This window comes from Podarcis gaigeae, assembly GCF_964106915.1.
Source record: "Podarcis gaigeae genome assembly, chromosome: 1".
Taxonomy (NCBI): domain Eukaryota; kingdom Metazoa; phylum Chordata; class Lepidosauria; order Squamata; family Lacertidae; genus Podarcis; species Podarcis gaigeae.
Genome location: NC_139678.1, coordinates 22,254,550 through 22,276,800, shown reverse-complemented (window position 1 = coordinate 22,276,800; position 22,251 = coordinate 22,254,550). Strand labels below are relative to the sequence as shown.

Here is a 22,251-nt window from a genome sequence, read left to right as displayed (position 1 = left end):
TTTTACTTAGGGAGCATTACCAGCAGCATTTTTCCCCCTCTCCCTCTCTCTCTCTTTTTCAGAAACCAGTTGCTGGTCCTGTGTCTATTTCCCCATTGCTGTCCTGCACTGTTTTCATTAACCATGCTCTGCTTTCTGGTGCCAAGGCCAAAGGCTAATGGGAGTGTCTGTTTAGAGAATCAGTTACCGGAGGGTGGCATACTGCGAATTCATGTCCTGTCAACTTTCGATTTAGTTATACTTTAAAGGGGTGACTGTACATTGAAGGGGGAAAAAGGAAATCGATCACACTTGGCCTAGCATAGGCACTTCCTTGATTGCTCACACAAGGTTGAAAGGGAAACTGAATCTAAGTCATACACTAAATCAACTGAAATCAGTGGGCATGGCTAGCCTGAGCTTACTGATTTTAAAGTGTTTATTCTGAGTATGACTTAGTTGCACACCACTGTTTTTTGAAAAATGTATTCAGGGAACCCTTTCTGTAACCACTTTTCTGCCAAGGACCCCCTTGCATTTTGGATAAAATTATGGGGAACACACTCAATGGGGCGGGGGGAGGCGCTAAGTCATGGGTAGGCAAACTAAGGCCCGGGGGCCGGATCCGGCCCAATCGCCTTCTAAATCTGGCCCGCGGTTGGTCTGGGAATCAGTGTGTTTTTACATGAGTAGAATGTGTGCTTTTATTTAAAATGCATCTCTGGGTTATTTGTGGGGCATAGGAATTCGTCCCCCCCCCCCAAAATAAATATAGTCCAGCCCCCCACAAGGTCTGAGGGACAGTGGACTAGCCCCTTGCTGAAAAGGTTTGCTGACTGCTGTGCTAAGCAATCCAAATGGGCCTCACCATTTTCTCTGACCTGCAAAGGCTGTTATTGCCTTGAGAGGTGGGGGTGGTCATAAAGATTTAAATACAGTGGTACCTCTGGTTACGAACTTAATTCGGTTCCAGAGGTCCATTCTCAACCCAAAACCGTTCTTAACCTGGTCGCGCTTTCACTAATGGTGCCCCCTGCTGCCGTCGCGCGACTTCCGCTCACATCCCGGAGAAAAGTTCGCTACCAGGAGCACCTACTTCCGAGTTAGCGGAGCTCATAACCCGAAGCGTTCATAAGGAGGACGGTACATAACACGAGGTTCCACTGTACTGTATGTTATCTTTAGGTTATTTTGCCTCTGTTCTTGGCATGTGAAAGTTTTAGACACACACACAAACCACCAGGCATTTGTATGCCTTTGTGAATAGAAGTTAATCCCGTAAAAGCTTATAATCCATTTGCTGCAAGAGAAAACAATATATAGTTGTGCTATAACAACATTTCCCAGCAGCAGCAGCAGCAATACAGCAAAATTTTTGTGCAAAATTAAAGGAGACATTCCATCGGCTCCACGCATTTGTGAAAAAGCAGCCATCTGGCTTACATCAGCAGGTGGGCCGTAAGAAGCTCAAGGTGAGTTCAGGCCTTCCCTGAGCAGTGGGCTCAAAGACTTTGAATTAAAAACACCAGATTGTTTTGTTTTAGATTTGCACATAGAATTTTGTTATTTTAAGGACTGGGCTTCTTTTGTGGGCTTTCTTCGATCAAACTAAGAGAAAGGCAGAATTAATACAAAATCCATTGCTCCTTCACCTACGCTCAGAGGGGCGAATGCAGCATTTTATAATATGCTATCCAGTTGCACGACACCTTACACAGCAACATTAGCAGAAGACATGTTCCACAGGACTTACAACCTCAATTTACAATTTGGGGGAGGGGGAAGAGTGAGAGAGGGTGATTGAGAAAGAGAGAGGAGACACTAACAAGCAAAATGCAGTTGCCCACACTCAGGCTTTAAGCGAGGTGTGTGGGTGTGGGTGCAGACTAAGCCGCTAAAACTTAAAAACTTCATTGAAAAGGTGGCAGAGCCAAGAGGCAACAGTCTGCAGGTGTTCTGGAAGAGCGGTCCAGGCAAAAACGACAGGAAGGAGTGGCCGTGTCAATACAAAACCATTTGTCTTGCTTACTACCCTTCAATGGAAATGCCCACTTGAGACAAGTGCTTTCACGCAGCACAAATGCAACATGGGTTGTTCCTAGGCAGCAGAAAGCCTGTGCACGATCAAAGTCCTAAGTTCATTATACACCAGCCTAACAATAGGTATGCAATTTGTTCTTGCCCTCTGATAGACAGCAGGAGCTCACACGCACCACATGCGAGACAGCTCATGGCGCTGGACAGCACACAATAGGAATTAGTCACTTTTTAAGCCTTATAACAAGGACACAGTGCACACCAGGCTACATGTTGCACAAAACTCCAGATTGCCCAGTGTGTAACTCCTCCCCAAGCTGTAATCAACTTGCCTTTGTGTTTTTAAATGTTTTTTATTTTATTTTTAAGTGTACTGTTTTTCTGCTTTGTTGTTTGCTGTCCTGGACTCCTTTGGGAGGAAGGGAAAGGGAAATATAACAACAACAACATACTCCACTCTGCCATCTTGGAAAGTCTTCTTAATTGGGGGGGGGGGATCTAATTTTCTGCAAACCAGTAAAGAAATTGTACAAAATCTTCGGTGCCCACAGCAACGTGTTTTCTGAGAGCGTGCTACAAAGACGGGAGAGAAAGGGAAACAGAAATCGGCTATAATAAAAATATCAGATGACTGAACTTAAAAAAAATATGTTTTTTTCCCTTCTTCCCCTCTATGAGCGCAATAGGAAATGTGCTGCTTCAAAAGAAGCATCGGCAAAGCTGGCCTTAGAGATCAGTGCCATTGCCAAATGCCCAGCATCTTGGAGGGCCTATTGCCACTGCTTCCACAAGAGGTTTTGTACCACGAGAGGCATGCTAAGTGCAATTTCCTGGTGTGTCTCAAAAAGGGAGGTGTGATGTGGAAGCAAAGGGCCTGGGTGCAGCTGCCCGAAGGTCACGCATATCCTGGGCAATTAAGTCAGAATTGGATTGTGCAAACACAGAATTGGGTTGTTCAAGTTGTTACACTTTTAAACGAGTTCCCAAAGTCTGTTATGTGAAGGGTAGCAGACTCTCTCTCACTATCCAGCCTAAGAATCTGGCTAGTTCCCATTGCCTTACAATCAATGTCAGAATGTCAGTATCCCTTCTTATATTGCCATTCTGCAGAAAGACTAGAGTCTCAGCAGGAGCACATTTTTCAGAAGTAGTGCAATAATGATTAAAACAGGGGTGCAAGAAGGGCAAAGGGGGTGGGCATTATAATGTTCATCTGGCACTGGCATGGGGAAAATAATAAATGAAATCTGTAACTCCTTGCATTACATGCAAAATCTGTGCAAAATTGTCATCTTGAAATTTTTATAGATGAGATAGCTACCCAGTCTGGCAATAAAATGTCTCGCTAACAAAGCTGGTATGTATGAACTTCTGTCTCCAAGCCTCCCTCTCATGATCTTTGGCTTGCCTAGAAATACTATAAGGAATATGCCTTCTAAATTAAATTCCTATGTGACTTCATTCCCTCCCCCTTTTTCATATAAAAAAGGATCATGTGGAATTCTTCACAGCAGGCTGATAACTTCAACTCCGTAAAAGCAGGAGAGCGGGTGAACAAGGGCAACTAGTAGACATGGTTTCTGTGGAACTTTGTTCTTAGTTAACCTACAGCCAAAGCAAGATCAACCAGACAAAATATGACCCAGCATGCATTTCCACTTAGGGTAACGTGCAAAGGCTAGTGTATTTATCTGTACTTTTACAATGGATAAATACATTGTTCAAAACCGCTTCTAAGAAAGAGCAGTGAGCTGTTCATTAAGCTGGACACAAATTTTTACATACATATATATATATATATACACACACACACACACACACACACATATATATATATATATATATATATATATATATATATGCTTTCGTAGATTTTCACGGGTACAGGAATGCAGGTTTTGGTGTCCTCGGGTGTCTTCCCGTGTAAAAGTTGGGGTGTCTAGGCGACGTTTCGACGAGGTCTTCACAAGAAGCCGAAAGCACCAGCCTGAAGATGACGAGTGAGACCTCGTCGAAACGTCGCCTAGACACCCCAACTTTTACACGGGAAGACACCCGAGGACACCAAAACCTATATATATATATATATATATATATTCTTACATATGCAGTCAAGTTTGATAGCTACAACAGAAGGCCATGTTATGTTGCTAAAGCCACAGCAAAATGTAAATAAATTAATCATGACAAAGTTAAACGAAAGGCCATTATGCCTGAGCATCTGAGTGAAAGTGGCATGGAGCACAATACTAGGGCATGAATAGCAAGTGAACTAACGCAGCTGAAGCTGCTCTCCGTAATGTGCATTTTAAGCAAAGATAAAATCAATAGCCTCTAAAGAACTGCTCATGGAGCTAAAAGCATTTTTGTAATGATAGTGCATGCAGAGCACCTTCTTGAACATGCCCAAGAGTACAATAAGAATTGCATACAAGCTGTCCAACGGCCTGGGTGTCACACAAGTGTGCAATTATATCTGGAAACAAAATATGCCATCCTCAGAATCTAATTTAAAAAGAGCAAACATCTACTAGGGCTTATGTGAAGAAAAGCAAGCCAGAGAATAGTCAGGCTACGGGTGTATGAAGTGGATTTTGGAAAATGTTTTCTTTTTTTCTGAATGAAAGCAATTCAACAGCTTCACAGACCATTTGTATTACTTTGGGTGGGTGGGGGTTCTAGTAGTAGTAGTAGTAGTAGTAGTAGTATGCCTCTAATTTTTATACTCTATTGAATAAAATGGAAGTTTTATTATTAGTTTCATATATCCAGTTGATCTCCCAATGTGAATCCTATCACAGCATCCCCTGGATTTTGATGCTTTCTCATTTCATTCTTATCTCTCAGGGTTCCCATTGCATTTCTTTCTCTATTAAATTTGCACTAGCTGTGCTGTTTCTCAATGGCAGCGACTGAAGGACAGCAGCCAGAAATGAGAAGGGCCACAGAATATGTGGGATGCTTCACTGCCATGGCTCTGGCAAAATATTGGGTACCACTGCAGGAGCAGAAGATGAGGGAGGGAACTTTTTTTAATTTCTCTGCTTACCTCATCGACCACCAATCAAATCTGGCCCAGCAGAAGTGGGGAGATAAGAATCTGGCCTACTGACCAGAAAAGCCTCCTTGCCCCTGGCTTATATTGTTTACATTTTGACTGAATTGTCTTTTCATTATATTAGCTACCACAAGATTTAGTGATGACCACTAACTTGGATGGCTTTAAAGGGGCTTAGACAAATTTATGGGGAATAAGGCTATGAATGGCTACTAGTCAAAACCGCTTAGAGGATTGTTGTTGTTTACAATTAAGCGGCATACAAATTCTGTTCAATAAAACAAATAAAACTGAGGCTGTAATATTTCCAATAATACCAGTTGCTAAGGGATACGAGTGGAAGAGAGCACTCAGGTTATGCTCTTTATTTTATTTATTTATTTCCTTACATTTATATCCCACTTTTACCATCATGAAACCTAGGGCAGAATACGTGTAGTACCCAAGCAGTCAATCATCCAGACGCTAACCAGAGCCAGCCAGCTTCAGCAAGGTGGTGGCCTGATGTAATCATAACCTGGGGCCCTGGAAAATTTGTTGGATTCCCATGGGCATCTGGTTATCCACAATTAGAGAACAAGATGCTCAGCTATATGGTCCTTTGGTCCATTCCAGCAGAGTTACGTATTATTAAGTTACGTATTATTAACCCGACTCTGGGGTTGCGGCGCTCATCTCGCTTTACTGGCCAAGGGAGCCGGCGTACAGCTCATGTGGCCATGTGGCCAACATAACTAAGCCGCTTCTGGCGAACCAGAGCAGTGCACGGAAACGCCGTTTACCTTCCCGCTGGAGCGGTACCTATTTATCTACTTGCACTTTGACGTGCTCTCGAACTGCTAGGTTGGCAGGAGCAGGGACCAAGCAACGGGAGCTCACGCCGTCGTGGGGATCCGAACTGCCGACCTTCTGATCGGCAAGCCCTAGGCTCTGTGATTTAACCCACAGCACCACCCGCGTCCCTTATGTATTATTACCTCAAGCTTAATTTATTCCAAACTGAGCACCCGCCTTCCTATTTCTACACCTGAGCCTTCTTTTTTCTCTCACTCTGAATAATACTTGCATTCTTCCTTTTCCTCCAAATGCTGAACTGTGTGTTCTCCAACTCTACCCCCCCCCCACTCCTTTCATTCAAGCCCCAGCAAAGAAAACCATACTGGTATCAGCCTGAAATGTCTTTTGTCTTCTACTCCTAACAGTGCCTTGTTATTTTATTCTTTCATGGCTTGATTACTCTCTCTATACCTTCTGATTGGCATCTCTCTCACCTTCACCCTGGATCTCCTTTCTCCCACGTTTCCCCTTCGTTAGAGAATTATATTCATTTGCTTCCATTTCCTTAGCTGATCCAATTTAAGTTGCTGCTCTTTCTTTTTGTTTGTTTTTAAAAATCTCTTCACTTCCTTTTATCTATCTCTGCTTCTTTCTCTTCATTTGCCTTCTTGTTTTGGTTGAGTCTACTGATAACGTTCCTCTTGGTTAAACCTCAGGTTGCTTCCTCTATTTCACCCCTTCTCTCTTCCTGCCCCCTTTTCTCTGGAACTTGCACAGTCTGTGCTTCTTCCTCCTTGCACACCTTTCAGCAGCCTCTGAAAACTTACCTTTGCTACCAAGCCTTTGACACCTGATCTCTGCCTCTCCATCTTCCTTGTACTCAAAGGAACATAGGAAGTTGCCTTGAGTTACCCACTGGTCCACCTAGATCTGTACCGCTCAAAGCATCTCTGCAGGGATCAAGCAGGAGCTTTCCCCAGCTCTACCTGGAGACACCAGGAATTGAAGCAGAGCCCTTCATAGAAGCATAGAATTGTATAGCTGGAAGGGACCACAAGGTTCATTCTAGTCCAACTCCTTGCTATGTAGAAATCTTTTTGCCCAACGTGGGGCTCAAACCCATGAGCCTGAGAGTACTATGCAACTGAGCTATCCCATGCAAAGCAGGTGCTGTACCACTGAACCATGGTCTTCGCCTCTCCCCACAAAGGCTCTTCTAAAGAAAAGTTACGGGCAGTGTTTGCTCTTAATATAACTCTTGCACACTACTAGATTCTAAGGTGCTTCATAAATTATAATTGTGAATTCAATCACTTGTATGATTGGGTTGGGTTGCATGCATCCAGAAGGAAGGAACATCCCCTCCTCAGAGGATGCTCCTGATACTGGAAAGGGAGAAGGCAGGAGACTTCTTCTGAATCTTCTATCCCCCTAAAGCACCTTGCACCTTCTGCAACTGAGTTCCCAGGTGGGGGCAGGTGACAGTGTTAGAAACTCAGATATATAAGCTAGGTGTCAAATGGCACCTTAAACCAGGGTTACAGCCATCAAAACGGAATGCCTAGTTGCCATTTTGGAGTCAGACAGCTTTTTCAATATGACTTTTTGGTTCCTGAAATTCATTCTGATTGTGCAGATAAAATATAATGGATAGAATTCTGCACGATGTGTGGAAACAGTCAGGATCCAAGGATCCCCAGGCATGCATCTCCAGGTAGTGGAGACATCAGGTGCCATCCTGGCAACTGGGCATCTTCACTGGATTGGCAAATGGCCAATATCCAGGTGCAAAATGCACCTGGCAAATTTCAAATGCTGGTGGGTGATGACTCTCCGAAACAGTGAGAAGAGGGGCTCTGTCCTCCATCCAAGCAAAGAAGAAGCACTGGGAGGGACACATTTTAGCTAGACAAATAAAATAAAAACTATCAAGGAGGTAGAAAACAGGGCTGGTGAGGGGGGTGGCCTGGGAAGAAGTTGGGAGGCTAAGGGAGGTGTGTAGCCAGGGGACAAGTCTGAGGGTCAGATAGGTTCTCCATCCCTGGACTAGCTACCAATAGCCAATTGTGACCAGATATGAATAGCTACACTGTGGGCTCTTCCCCCCTGATCACGTAAGAAAGTGACAGAATGTTGGGAACTGGCTTTAAATTAATGATAATGACAATAATTTACCATCTGGCTGAGTTGCCCCAGAAGCTCAAGGCAGCTTCCAGCGTATATAAAAACACAGTAAAACATTAATCCTTAAAAAAGCTTCCCTTAACAGGGCTGCTTTCAGATGACTTCTAAAAGTCAGATAGTTGTTTATTTCCATGACATCTGATGGGAGGGCATTCCACAGAGTGGGTGCCACTACCAAGAAGGCCCCCTGCCTGGATCCCTGCAGCTTCACTTCTCGCAGTGTGGGAACCACCAGAAGGCCCTCAAAGTTGGATCTCAGTGTCTGGGCTGAACGATGGGGGTGGAGACACTCCTTCAGGTATACAAGGCCAAGGCTGTATAGGGCTTTAAAGGTCAGCACCAACACTTTGAATTGTGCTCAGAAACGTATTGGGAGCATTGTAGGTCTTCCAGGACCGGTGTTATATGGTCTCAGCAGCTGCTCCCAGTCACCAGTCTAGCCGCCGCATTCTGGATTAATTCTAGTTTCAGAGTCACCTTCAAAGGTAGCCCCATGTAGAGCACATTGCAGTAGTCCAAGCGGTAGATAACCAGTGCATGTACCACTCTGATGAGACAATGCGCAGGCAGGTAGGGTCTTAGCAGGCATACCAGATGGAGCTGGTAGACAGCCGCCTTGGACACAGAATTAACCTGTGACTCCATGGACAGCTGTGAGTTCTTAAAGGGTTAAAATGTGGAGTCGCGGCAATTACACTTCAAGGGGTAGAAACCCCCTCAGGAGATTGTTGGTGATGACCCTTCCACTGCAGGAGGGAGGGGCAATGTTTTATTCATGTAGCTGCTAATTAGTACACAGCTTAATTTAATATCCAGTAATGAGCCCAAGGGATACCCAGTTGCGTCAAGTAACTCCAAGGTCAGATGAGTGGTATTTTTACATTGCCAAGCACTGATGAGGATTTCTTGTTCCTGTTTAGTTATCACAGAGGCTTTTCATCACAGAGCACACAAGGGGTAGGGGAATTGCCAGTTATACATGGTCCAGAGTCAACCATTCTTCTGCACCAACCATTCCAACAGGAAGCCTGCAGAGCTGATTAGGCAGAAGTCAGGTGTGTAAGGGTGTCCCCATGCAATAAGAATGTTGTTGTGGCATCTATCTGTCTCGAGAGACAATGGAGTGTGCCTCCAGGGTGAGCAGCATGCCCAGATGACAAGACACATCTTCTCGACCTCACTGATGTGGTCCAGAGGAAAGCAGAGCAATACATTAGGCACCAGCTTGGCTGCAAGAGTTGCCGGAAGGAGGCGTATGAATTGCCATCCAACCATTTTAGGGACTCCACTCCAGATTTGTGTAGTGTTTACTCTGAATATCAAATGCTGGGGATCACAAGTAGGGAGAACACTGTTCTACTTGGGTCCTAATTGTGGGCTTCCCAGACACATCTGGCTGGCCACTGTGACAACAGGATGATGGACAAGATGCGCCTCTATCCTGATCCAGCAGAGGTCTTCTTATGTTTTCAGTAGGGAGGAGAGGATTAGCCCAAATGAAGACAACACAAAAGTCCCAGGACAGACGAACAGTACATCCTCTAAGTCCTCTGTCCTGGGCTATGGAGAACAGAAATACCTTCACTTTTGTACTTGGTTTAAGTAGTCCTGCAAGAAGGTACTTAAACTATATATAGTTTAAAGTGTATTTCTTAAGAAATCCACTTTTAAAGTACAGCGTAGAATAGTTTCTGTGAACAATAATTCTCTTGCTTTGTTTATTTGAAATATGCTACTTGGCTGCAACCATTGTGCAAAGGTCCTCCTGTATTTATTTTGTTTAAAATGGTGCTTGCCTCTCAATACCGAACAACTGAAAGCTTGTTTCCAGCTAAGCTATTTAATACGCTGAGCTCACCCAGCCGACGGCAAACGTCTTAAAGCTGCAAGAGCTAAGGGTTGAAAACTTCTGCTTTGAATGCAAAGGCTGGCCAATTAACTGGAACAGCTCCTCTTAATTTAAGAAGGTATCACCTTGAAGTTTTTGTACCCAAGGTAGAAAGAAAGAAAGAAAGAAAGAAAGAAAGAAAGAGAGAGAGAGAGAGAGAGAGAGAGAGAGAGAGAGAAAGAAAGAAAGAAAGAAAGAAAGAAAGAAAGAAAGAAAGAAAGAAAGAAAGACAATGTCAGCAACATAAAATGCTGCATTCAGGACTTGCAGAAGCAGTAATTCTCAATATCCACGTCAGGTGTTTTTTGTGCCACCTGCACATCCAAAAGGAAATGCAAGGAATAGCCAAGGGAACAGGTCACATGACATGTTCTAAAAGATGCCTGTGTTTAGCTCCTTAACTGCATCCACTCTTCCTTCTGCTGCAGACCATGGTGAGAAATCTTTCTGCCCCAATCCCCACCTCTCACAGGCTACCTTTGACATCACAATGACTTCAGGTGCCTTCTCCCCCCCCCCCCTTCCCACCCTCCCAGGTCTTCTGAAACCCTGTTCAAAGTGCTACTCTGCCAACCGGCTGAGCCTGCAGAAACAGCCTTTAAGCCAAGCCCTGCCCTTGCCTGCGCAACACCTGACATCACATATGACACCAGGTGGGTGTGATTTGGCCACGAGGGGAGCCCTAGAAGAACCTAACTGTAGGCAATACAACACTGCTGCTAGGTCTAAAGGTGCAACTACAAGGAACATATGGCACAGGAAAAACACAAATAAATCCCTCTCCCCTGTAACTTTTAAGCTCACTTCCTCCCATGATTGAGCACATTCCCACAGCTGCCAGCCTGTAATGTTGAGCAAGGTCAGAACATCTACAAGCTATAGGGGTGCTGTTTGTAGCAGCTTCCCAGAGTTATACATAACATGTAGTTCTGTCCCAAGATATCTAATTCCCACTCAACCCCCACCCTGAACACAAGACAACTCAGGGCATTTCCTCTTTTGAACATTTCTGCTGGCACAATCACAGGGCTGCAGATGTATACCCTGGCAAGGGAACAGTGCTCACCTATGCGATTTGCATCTCTTCACACATTCAAGCAGACCCAAGTCTACCAATGTGCTAGAGGGGAAAGGAAAATTCCCCTTGGGGAAGTGCAATGGGCACAGAGTGAAGGGTGACAGCACGTTACATGCAATTCTGCTGCTTTGCACATCTGAATGCTGTTCTGCAATACAGGCAGAAGGCCATAGGACTGCCATTTGCAGGTGGAGGGATAGCTTAACCAGACTCTTCTTCTTGCCCTTTGCATCCGCCATAAATCACAAGAAGGTACCAACTATGTTACTCACCTGAAACCTGTGAACCAGCTCCAGCGACTGGCTGTCGTTTTGGTCAGCTTCAATGATGACGTCCGTCAGTTTGTGTATGACCACATCTAATGGACCCTGATCTTCTATCGGTTTGGTAAGGTCAAGCTGGAAAAGTCACAAAAAGCAGGAAGTGGGTTTATTATGTGTGAGATCAAATCTGGGTGTTCAGATGGAAACTCAGCTCCAGATATAAAGATACGGAGAATATTAGAATATCATACTGCATAGTTGAACATGCCAACCTGACCTACTGAGCTGGGCCATCTATACACCTGCGTCATGTTCGCAGTGGCATTCTAAGGGGTGCTCAACTAGTAGCCATGAATTACCATTTCCCAGAACCACTGCAGTCAGAATACAAAGATGTTTTACACCAATTCAGCTTATTGATTTATCTAGCTCAGTTCTATCTACTCAAGACAGTAGCTCTGCAATATCACCAGGCAGACCTGTCTTCCGCAGCCCTACAAGATACTTGCAAACTCATTCCTGTTTTCTTCAGAATGGTCCAAAGGCTCACAGTATGGTAAAGTTTCCAGCCAAAGCTACAGCTTTTGTAGAATAAAATATATCCAATGCCACCTTGACCTGTCTTCCCTCTTGCGTCTGTATCCCCCCCGGGCACCAAGATGAATCTTAAGGCACTCTTGTCCACTGTCATGCACTCAATGTTTGCACCAAGGAACAATTGATCTTACATATCCAATTGTGAGATGGTAAGGATTATGTAGGAAGACATCCAATCAATTGCTTAAATGGGCCTCCCTCCTCACCTCTCACCAGCAAATGAATAAAGCTAGACCATGTTGTGCCACAGGAACAGAGAAGGAGGAACTATGCCAAGGCCACTTCTGTAGCATCTAGCCCAGGGGTTCCCAAACTTGTGGCTTGTGGACCATCAGTGATCTGAAAGCTTTATTCAGATGGTCCATGGTATGTCTGTGAATTTGTGGCTGAAAATGGGAGATGGCACACCCATTGCACTGAATATTCATACTGATTTTTAATTGTATTTTTATTGCTTCTTCATTTAATAATACAGTGGTACCTCGGGTTAAGAACTTAATTCATTCTGGGGGTCTGTTCTTAACCTGTAACTGTTCTTAACCTGAAGCACCACTTTAGCTAATGGGGCCTCCTGCTGCTGTTGCGCTGCCGCCGTGAGATTTATGTTCTCATCCTGAAGCAAAGTTCTTAACCTGAGGTAATATTTCTGGGTTAGCGGAGCCTGTATCCTGAAGCGTATGTAACCTGAAGCATATGTAACCCGAGGTACCACTGTATAAATAATTGAACTTATTCAAATAATTAAATTTAATTATTATGTAGAAGAGCAAATTTCAGGAAATGGACATTGCATGACAAACTATACCAGCTGAAATCCTCTCTTTTTATACATCTACTGAAGGTCCTCTTTTGCATCTAACCACCTCAGCAGGACAGATCCACTTTTGAACACGCAGGTGGGGCCTGTCATCATCATTTGCAGTTTGGGCTCCATATTGATTTGGAATTAATTGAGTGCACTGTTATTTAATGTGGCCAAGCAAAGATAAGTGTTTTTAAAAAGAAAGAGGAAATCCAGAAAAGCTAAGTAGTAGAAACTGCTGCATTTGCCAATGCCAAATCACCACTGGGTGGAAGTGCATGGGCGGAACCTGCCTTTGTCTGTGTGTCCCAATAGCACAACAACCTTAAATCTACAGGAAGTGCATGAGGCTCGGCAGAAGAACACAAGACCCTAGTGAGGCATTGGCAAGCAACCCTGAAATAGCAAAGTTTGGCATGCGCAGAAGCATCCTTTTAAGTTCACTTATATCAGGTGATCAGGTAGGCCTGCAGGCAGGTTGCTCACAGCACTTAAAAAAGAAAGAACTGTGTTTGCTTCCGTTTGAACTCAACTTTCCCTCCACGGCCCCCAAGTTCCTCGGAAGTCAAGCAGGATGTAACAGAGACAATTAAGTTCTAACGTCGTTTGCATGCAACGTAGGAGACAGAAAGGCAAACAAAAGTTTCACCACCACAAAACACGTACTGAATCATGCAGCTGAGCATAAGGCAACAACTGCACATGCAGAGGGAAAGACGGAAAGAGCACTTTGGTATTGCAGAGTCACAAAGAACTTTAAGCTGTTATAAAGGAGGAACTTGAGACTCAAGGGCTCTCCTGTCCTCCCTTTCCAAGCAGCTGTAGGAAGAGTGACCATAGTTCAACGTCACAGCAGGGAGGCGAGGAGGAAGGGGAAGAAGGAATCCAGCAGTAGCAGTGCAAGAGGCATTATTCCCTCACCCAAAATAGCGTGAATGTAAACAATCCAAATAAGGATGAGATATAAGAAGCTGTTGTTTTTTAACCATGCAGTTGCTTGGTTTGTATTAATGCAAACAGGATGCAATTATTTCCCCTGCTACAAATTCCAATGTGTACTAAAAGCTGGGGAGCATCTAATGAAGAGAGGAAGAACCTGTGGCCCTCCAGATGTTGTTGGGCTACAAATCCTATCAGTCCCAGCCAGCATGGCCAATGGTCAGGAATTGTGGAATGACATCTGGAGCTCCACATAACGATGGATGATGGGAGTTGTAGTTCAGCAACAACTGAAGGGCCAAAGGTTCCTCAGTCATGGCCGAGACCAGTATTTCCCAAACTTGGGTCTCCAGCTGTTGTTGGACTACAATTTCCATAATTCCTGACCACTGGTCCCACTAGCTAGGGATTATGGGAGTTGTAGTCCAACAGCAGCTAGAGACCCAAGTTTGGGAAACACTGGTCTAGATCAATTGTGAGGAACCTTTGACCCTTCAGATGTTGCTGAACTACAAATCCCACCATCCATTGTTATGCTTGCTGAGGCTGATGGGAGCTGAAGTTCAACAAAATCTGGAGGATTAAGGTTCCCCTCACCTGGTCTAGTCTGCAGGCAAAAACTCATGAAAAAAATTGGAAGGCAAAAAATTGAGGTTTTGTTTTTTAAAGGGGAGTGGGGTTCACCTCCCTGGTCTAGAGGTATGCCTTCTATGTACTGTATTCCTTGTTATGGGATGTACATTACAGATGAATCAGCTATTTGGCCATCACAACTTTAAAATCCTCATATTAACCTGTTTACTACAAGGATTATTCAATTCAGAAATCTTTACCCTAAGAGATGTGAGGGTCAAGCGTGCAAAGCATCGCACTGCTCATATTTACCGTATCCACATAATATGTAAAGTTCCTGCACAACACAAGGTTAAGAGAAATATATAGCCACCTGAAACCGCTTGAACACAAGGAACAAATGCTCAGTATGTTGCTCGAGTTTTCCTCTAAATGCATGGGGAAGATTCTTTTGCCCAAAGTGCTTGAATAAGAGAAAGAGCTGCTCTGTGTGGTGTAAGCAGATTTCTAAATGCGGAACAGGTTCTCTAGATCGTGACCCCAAACAGCGAGAACCAACAGCTTTGACCGATATTGCAAAGATTAAGCTGTTTGCAAAGAAGTTCTCCATGTTCTCAGAACAATTCATAGCTGTAGAAAGTAAACACTTCTAAACTGCGCAAGGTTTGGAGCTTTTCCACCTTTCCTTTGTATACTGGCATGAAAAGTCCTTACATGAAGCCTTTTCAGCAGAAATATCAGCTCCTGTCACAAGTCTGACAAAGTCTAGTGCACATTTCTGATGGCCCTCTGCTGAGCAAAACAAGGAGCCAGTGTTTCTCCTTGGCTGGAATTCCAGCCCCTCCTGCTTCCTGGTCTTTGCAGCATCTCTCCAAGTTTTCCCTCACATCTGACATGTTCACCCCCCAAAATGTTAAGGTTTATTCCAGAGAATTCAGCGCATTGCTCTCACTCTCAGACTCTGGACCCTGCAACTAGGAGACAAAAGCTGCCAAAATAAAAGAAAGGACTCCAGGGCAAGGGACTTTTCAATGCGGGATACAGCGAGGGAGGTGTAACATGGCAAGAAGAGATGGGTGGTTATTCAGTGAAAGGAAATAAAAATCTTAGAAAGGAAAGAATGCCTTAAAGGCTGTAACAATTCATAATTGGCCACTTCATGCATTGAAACCCCAGCTGCCATTTCTCTATGGACATACACCATTTTTCTCCTGCAATTGCAGCCTAGCCACAAACTTTATAAATGAAACTTTTTATTCCTGTGTGTGCCTAGAATTCTTTTCCACTTTGTGTGTTCCTGTTGTAGAGAATGCTCCCCATTTTCTTTTTATAATAATGACCTGCATTTCTGAAGTTATTTCTAGGGATTACTAAGATAATGTATCTATGAAGCTCTATATAGAGGACTATAAAAATATGAAGTTTTTTTTTTTTTTTTTTTTTTTTGCTCTTACAGCAGTTTTAGGGAGTGCAACTCAAGAACTCTTTTGATTTCTAAACCCAATGTGGTTAACATCTAACTTGCATTGTACTGATTGGAATTAAAGTTTAACGTTTGGAGGGTGTCAGAATCTAGAGTTCATGACTGCACCTCATGCTGTAACACCTACAAAGGCAAAAGCATTTCTATGTTGTTTGTACTTTGCTCCAGCATCAGATTTATGGCACTCTAACATATTTCCATAAATTGTACAATTCAATGCTGGTAATTTCAGTGTTCTCTGGCACTGGGTGAGCCTTCTTCTGAACAGAATGTACAGCGCCCGTCTACATTGACCTTGGCCAAATTCTGTATATGGTATTCCTAAGGCGGTTTGTAATAAGTATGATTGCTCACTTAGGGTTACTGAGCCAGAATAGCTTGTTTTTCTTCCTTTGCTTCAACATTTGAGATTTCAGTATATCACAGTCCATCAAGACCAAGCAATTTAGCATGCAGCTTCCTGGGCAATTAAAAAAAACAAAAAGCTTCAATTCATTCTTGCCATATAATCTCTTACCAATATATTCTTATTACAGTGGTACCTCTGGTTACAGACGCTTCAGGTTACAGACTCCGCTAACCCAGAAATAGTACCTCAGGTTAAGAACTTGCTTCAGGATGAGAACAGAAATTGTGCGGTGGCAGCAGGAGGCCCTATTAGCTAAAGTGGTGCTTCAGGTTAAGAACAGTTTCAGGTTAAGAACAGACCTCCAGAACGAATTAAGTTCTTAACCTGAGGTACCACTGTAACTGTCAGCACCAGGGCTGGCTCAAGACATTTTGGCACTTGAGGTGAACCACAAAATGGTGCTCCTCTCCCTGCCAGGGAAGAAGGGGCAAGTGAAAAAAGTGGTACTCTACCACTTGAAGTGGTGCTTCAGGTTAAGAACAGTTTCAGGTTAAGAACGGACCTCTAGAACGAATTAAGTTCTTAACCCGAGGTACCACTGCATTACATTTTTATCCCGCCATTTTTCCAAACAGCTCAGGGTAGTGTACACTGTTCTCCCACATCCCACCTGTGTTATCCTCGCAACCTACCCTTTGAGGTAGGTTAGTTTGGGTGATGCCTGCCTGGAAATCGATCATGGAGATGCCTGCCTACATAGCTGTCGTGACTAAGTCTTGAACTCACTACCGATACATGAGCTTCCATCATGCAGCCAGGCCTTTAGAAATGCTTCAGTAGACATCAGCCTAAGGAGAAGCAAATTGCCACCCCAAAATCTAGTAATATTATTCATCCCTATCTGAAGACGAAGAGTCCTCTGTTGTAAGCAAGAGAAATCCGTGCCTCTTTAACAGTAACAACTCCATCAAAGAAAATTCCCCTGGAACTGCAGAGCTGAAGAGGACCACATGTTGGTCTCTGCAATCGGCCAGGGAAACAAGAGCCATGGGAAGCTTCTCCTTCTGACATCCAGAAACAACAATATGGCAAGGTGCAGAAGAACCCAGCCCCATCCATCGCCCAATGAAGGAACAGTTGAAGGGAGTTTACAACCCTCAATCCACCCCCAGCCCAGAAGAGCACTCTGTTCCGGTCGCCCTGGGATTGCAGAAGAAAGCAGAAAAACAAAACTCTGGCCCCATCCATGGGTCAAAAGACAAAGGGGGCACCAGCTGCTCTCCAAGCAAGAGCAACCAGCAAGAGAAGATCAGCCTGGTCTGAAACAAGAATAAATGCTTCTTAGCTCACCATTTTGCTATATTTTCATGCCACATCCTTTTCTATATATATTTATGGGTTTTTTGCTTTTGTTTTTTTAGTTTGTAAGCCTGAAGACAGGTTATGATTGATATACCCGTATTTTTCACTCTATAAGACACACCAGACCACAAGACGCACCTACTTTTTGGAGGAGGAAAACAAGAAGAAAAAAAAAATCTGAATCTCAGAAGCCAGAACAGCAAGAGGGATCGCTGTGCAGTGAAAGCAGCAATCCCTCCTGCTGTTCTGGCTTCTGGGATAGCTGCGCAGCCTGCATTCACTCCATAAGACGCACACACATTTCCCCTAACTTTTTAGGAGGGAAAAAGTGAGTCTTATAGAGCAAAAAATACGGTAAGCCATTTTGGGAGGAAATGCTTGTCTGAAAAAGTGGAGTGTAAGCAAGCAAGCAAGCAAAGAATGTTCAAGAGTGAGTGAGTGAGTGAGTGAAATGTGATTTTAGAGTTGGGCAGCCATGTTTGCATTTAAACATTAGTGCACCTTCTCAAGCTTTGAAAACCCTGCTGAATCCCAATTGCTCAGTCACGAAGAAGCTTCCATAAAGTGGGATTAGAGATCTATATAGCTGCAGATGTCATGTAAAACAATTTCTCAGCTAAGTCAGGCCTGAAAGCCTTTGCCTGGAAGCCTTTGCATGGGTGTGAACCTCAGGCTTAAAGCAGGTGTGCCTAACTGACAGCTGCATGGCAGACACAGACTGAAAGCTGCACCAGCAGTTAGAAAGCCACACATGTATGACTGGGAAATGACGATAATGGATGTATTAGCAAAAGGTAAAGATCTACAGCAACTAGCCTATCTGACAGCAACCAGGCAGACTTTAGAGACATGCTGTGCGTGCCGCTTGTTAAGTCGTTTAATCAACTTTAATGTGTTCCCATATCATTTCTACCCACTTGGAAGAGATCTTCCCTCTCCCCTTGCCGCCGCCGCTCCCCCCTCCCCTGTCCAGTTGCCAAAATCAGCTCAGCTATGTTAATACTTGCAGCAGTTAGCATGGAGCCAAAGGGCACCGAGGCAGAACTGGTGGCATGAAAACCTCCCTTTGTGATAGAAGAACTATCCTGATCCCGTTGCAAAGGGCAAACTCAGAACAAACCATTGCAGAAGCTAATCAAAGAGTTGAAAAGTTCAACAAATGGGATTTCCATTTATCCCTCCCGCCCTGTTCTTACATGCTGCAGTTAAGTCATCTAATTATCCATTCCGGTTCTGCTGAAACAGCAGAGGGTCGAGAAAGGAAATATACGTCCATGTGGAATTTTTCCAGTTTTTTCTCCCCCTTCAGTGTCTGCCCGGACAAACATCTTTGCACTGAAGCAGGGAGCGACTTTCACCGTGAAGGAAAGATGTCAAAGCACTAAGTTTCCTATTCTTCACAGAACTGGAAAACCCCAAGATGGAGAATATCTGTCCAATCCAGTACAATCTGATTATGAACATCTGGATGTTAAAATAACTTCTAGTTGCTATTTTTACATAAGCCTGCACCAGGTGGAGACATTCATGAGGAGGATGGGCGATACTTTTGTACTATTCTGCATATAAAGTATTTGCATTGCAGTGGGCAAGTGTCCTGCTTCACAGAGCACAGTCCTCTGTTTGAAGGCATTCTCTGTTTGGAACGCTGTTGACAGAAGTCACCCATCAAAATAGCACTAAGCAGCAGGCTAAGCTAATACAACAACTGCCTCGGTCAGTCTCTCTCTCCATCACGAGATGTATTCCTATTTAAACAAAATTATAGCAATTTCTAAATTTTCATCTATGCATATAAATTAGCATATGCAGATTTTATGACCCCTTTTGAGTGAGGTTAATGCGTTTCCTCTCTCTTTAGCAATGCATAAATAGGCAGCCTAATTTGTGTGAATACTACAAAGTACATTCTCCTGCCCTCTCTCTCCCCACCAGGGAGGAGCATGTTCAATAAACGTTGTATAAGAATATACCAATATTCAACTTTTCCCTGATTTCTACAAAATTTCTATTGATTTCTATTGTGGATAGGGGCAAGTAAGGGAAGTATGACCATATGTGAATATGGTGGGGAATCTGTGACGTAGATGATATTGGAGTTCAGCTCCAGTCAGCATGGTGAATGGTCAGGGATGATGGGATTTGTAGTCCATAGCATCTGGAGGGCACCATGCTCACATTTACCACATTAAGGCAGAAACCTTTCCCAGTCCTTTGATGGTCTTCAGCTAAGTTTTATGCAGAGTAGACTCACTGAAATTAATTTCATGTTCACTAATTTCAATGAGTGGTATTCAAAATTTAATTGCATACCACCTCTGACTCCCAATATTCTTCAACTAGAAGTGCAAGGGTAAACACTTTAAACAGACTGAAATCATATTGTACTTTTGGAAGACAATATTTTATTTTATTTTGCAAAATTGAATAAATAGCTAGAGACTATATTTCTGTAAATTCATTGTTGTTCATTCCTCTTATTCTTGCTCTTAAATTCCTAGAGTTTAGTCATTCTTTACCATATGGTAATACTAAAGCTTTCCACTTTGGGGGTAACAACATCCTTGCTGCTATGATCATATAAAATGAGAAGTTTTACATGTTTCTTTTTTTTTTACTTAAAATAAATAATAACAAAAAGGGATTTAATGGTATATTATATTGTAATATTCTTAAAATTTGTTCAACAATCATTTTCCAGTATCTTTGACTATGCCAGCACCACCACTACATATGAAAATATGTTCCAGACTCTCTCTTACACCTTTCAGCAAAGTTTAGACCAGTCCTTACTTACAAATGGAGTTGGAAACCATCTACGCATAACTTCAAAACAGTTTTCTCTTATGTTTATGTTTCTCTTATGCATTTAATGAGAATTTATGGGCCTTTCTCCAAAGCGTTCCCCAAGTTTCCATCAGAATATAATATCCAATCTCTTGTTGCTGTTTTATCAGGCATTCTTTTAACTTGTTCTGGTTCTCAGTCACATTACAACATCAGGCGATAAATTTTGGATAGTGTCTGTATTTCTAATTTTAAATATGTAAGCCACCCTTGGAAGAATACTACTCGGGAAGGTGGCATATAAATGTTTTAAAATAAAACAGTCCCAACAGAGAGTACTGCCCTCTGGTGAGATAAAAGACTCTGTCTCAATGCCAGCGGCCACCTTTTGTACACTGAATAGAGGCGGTGCCATCTTGCCCTTCGCCTCAGGCAGAACAAAGTCTAGGGTCCACCCCAGTTGCCTGGCATTATCAACTTTATATTTACAGCTCCAGGAGATTCCAGGTTCAATAGTTCAGGGTACATCTGATTTCATGTGAGATACCATCCACAGATACGTGAGTAAGTATCTGTAGTTTCCCCCCACAACATCAAAATTTATCTTTGTTTCAATGCCAAGGGTATGAATTAACCAAAAGCAAATTCAGCTGCTCTCATTCTAAAGCATTTCTCTCTAAAGAAGATGACTTGGCTTTGTTATCTTAAAAAGTTGTCAATACAAACAGAAAAAAATAAAAAGTAACACCACCACATTCTGCCTATGGGTATCCTCTTCCAATGGTAATAATATACAGTGGTACCTCAGGTTACATACGCTTCAGGTTACAGACTCCGCTAACCCAGAAATAGTACCTCGGGTTAAGAACTTTGCTTCAGGATGAGAACAGAAATTGTGCTCCAGCAGCGTGGCGGAAGCAGGAGGCCCCATTAGCTAAAGTGGTGCTTCAGGTTAAGAACAGTTTCAGGTTAAGAACGGACCTCCGGAACAAATTAAGTACTTAACCCAAGATACCACTGTACAACAATCTTTTGTTGTATATTATTGTATATTATTTGCCCCCAACATTTCTCCTTCAATCCTTTTATGTATGGGAACTACTCAAACAAAAAGACAGCACTGGCCTAGTAAAAACTTAATGGTGACTGCCTGGAAACCACATCCATGAAAATCAGTAGCCGATCCCATCCCCACTTCTCCCTCCTTTCCATTGTCTCACTGACCTGTAGCTAGGATTCTATGAACATTATATGTACCTTTGTTATCTATGAAAATCTTTCAATAAAATCAATCAGAAAAAAACACAACGGTTTAGCACTGCACCTACAATGATGCAAGTACAAATAAACAAATCCCTCCTTGGCCTTCCATTGCCTTTGGTATTTATTTCTTTGCATTGGCATGGATGTGGGCCACTTTAAATGCTCGCCTGTTTAAAGCCCACTTAAGCCCACTTCAAATCCTTGTTGGAAAGCAAGGATTTATTTATTAAATTTATATACCGCAGGGGCTTTTTTCAGTCAGAACTCAGTTCCAGAACCTCTCGGGTGGGCGCCATTGCCATTTTAAGAGAACAAGGATGAGAAACAGCACCTCTTTTTCTAGAAAAATAGCACTGCATACCACCCTTCACCTGACAATCACAGGGCAATTTACAGCATAAAAACACAAAAATACATAACTTGGGGGATGGGGAAGGATTTGCAACCGAAGACAGCAAGGAGCACTGACTGCAAGTCCTGGTTTGTAGTGTGCGCGTGGCTGGGTCACTGACTCAATGTGACCGAGGAAGAAGAGAAAACAATACAAACATAAATATTATCTAAGACAGCAAGCAAATATAACACTTTTAACACTTTATGAAATCACTTATCCCTGTCAGTTACTTTCATTTAGATCACTGTCATTAGCCTCGCTCACAGAAAATGCTGAGCCGCAGTTTGTTTAGCTAATGCGTGCTTTGTTCAAACTCAGCCCGATTTTTTGCTACACATGTAAACCTGAATGCGCACAAGTTAAATGTGCATAAATTGTGGGCTTACTGTACACAGTAGGGTTAAAGATGTGAGCATTTAATGCAGTCAAATATAGCAA

The 22,251-nt window shown here is 43.1% G+C and overlaps 1 protein-coding gene across 2 annotated transcripts in view; it reads right to left on the bottom strand.

Annotated features, from left to right (window-relative positions):
- Positions 1 to 22,251, bottom strand: part of ITPK1 (inositol-tetrakisphosphate 1-kinase) — a 121,255-nt gene that overhangs the window by 36,734 nt on the left and 62,270 nt on the right. Inside the window, exons 1-2 of one of the 2 annotated variants that reach the window (XM_083737036.1) lie at positions 16,013 to 16,031; positions 11,274 to 11,399 (exon numbers count right to left, since the gene is read on the bottom strand). Coding sequence is in view for 1 of the 2 variants with exons in the window: in XM_083737035.1 (XP_083593161.1) it covers positions 11,274 to 11,399 (126 nt within the window). In the remaining variant the exon portion in view is untranslated. Of the gene's footprint in view, positions 1 to 11,273; positions 11,400 to 16,012; positions 16,032 to 22,251 lie in introns of those variants that run through there. The other variant, XM_083737035.1, reaches the window with a different exon arrangement.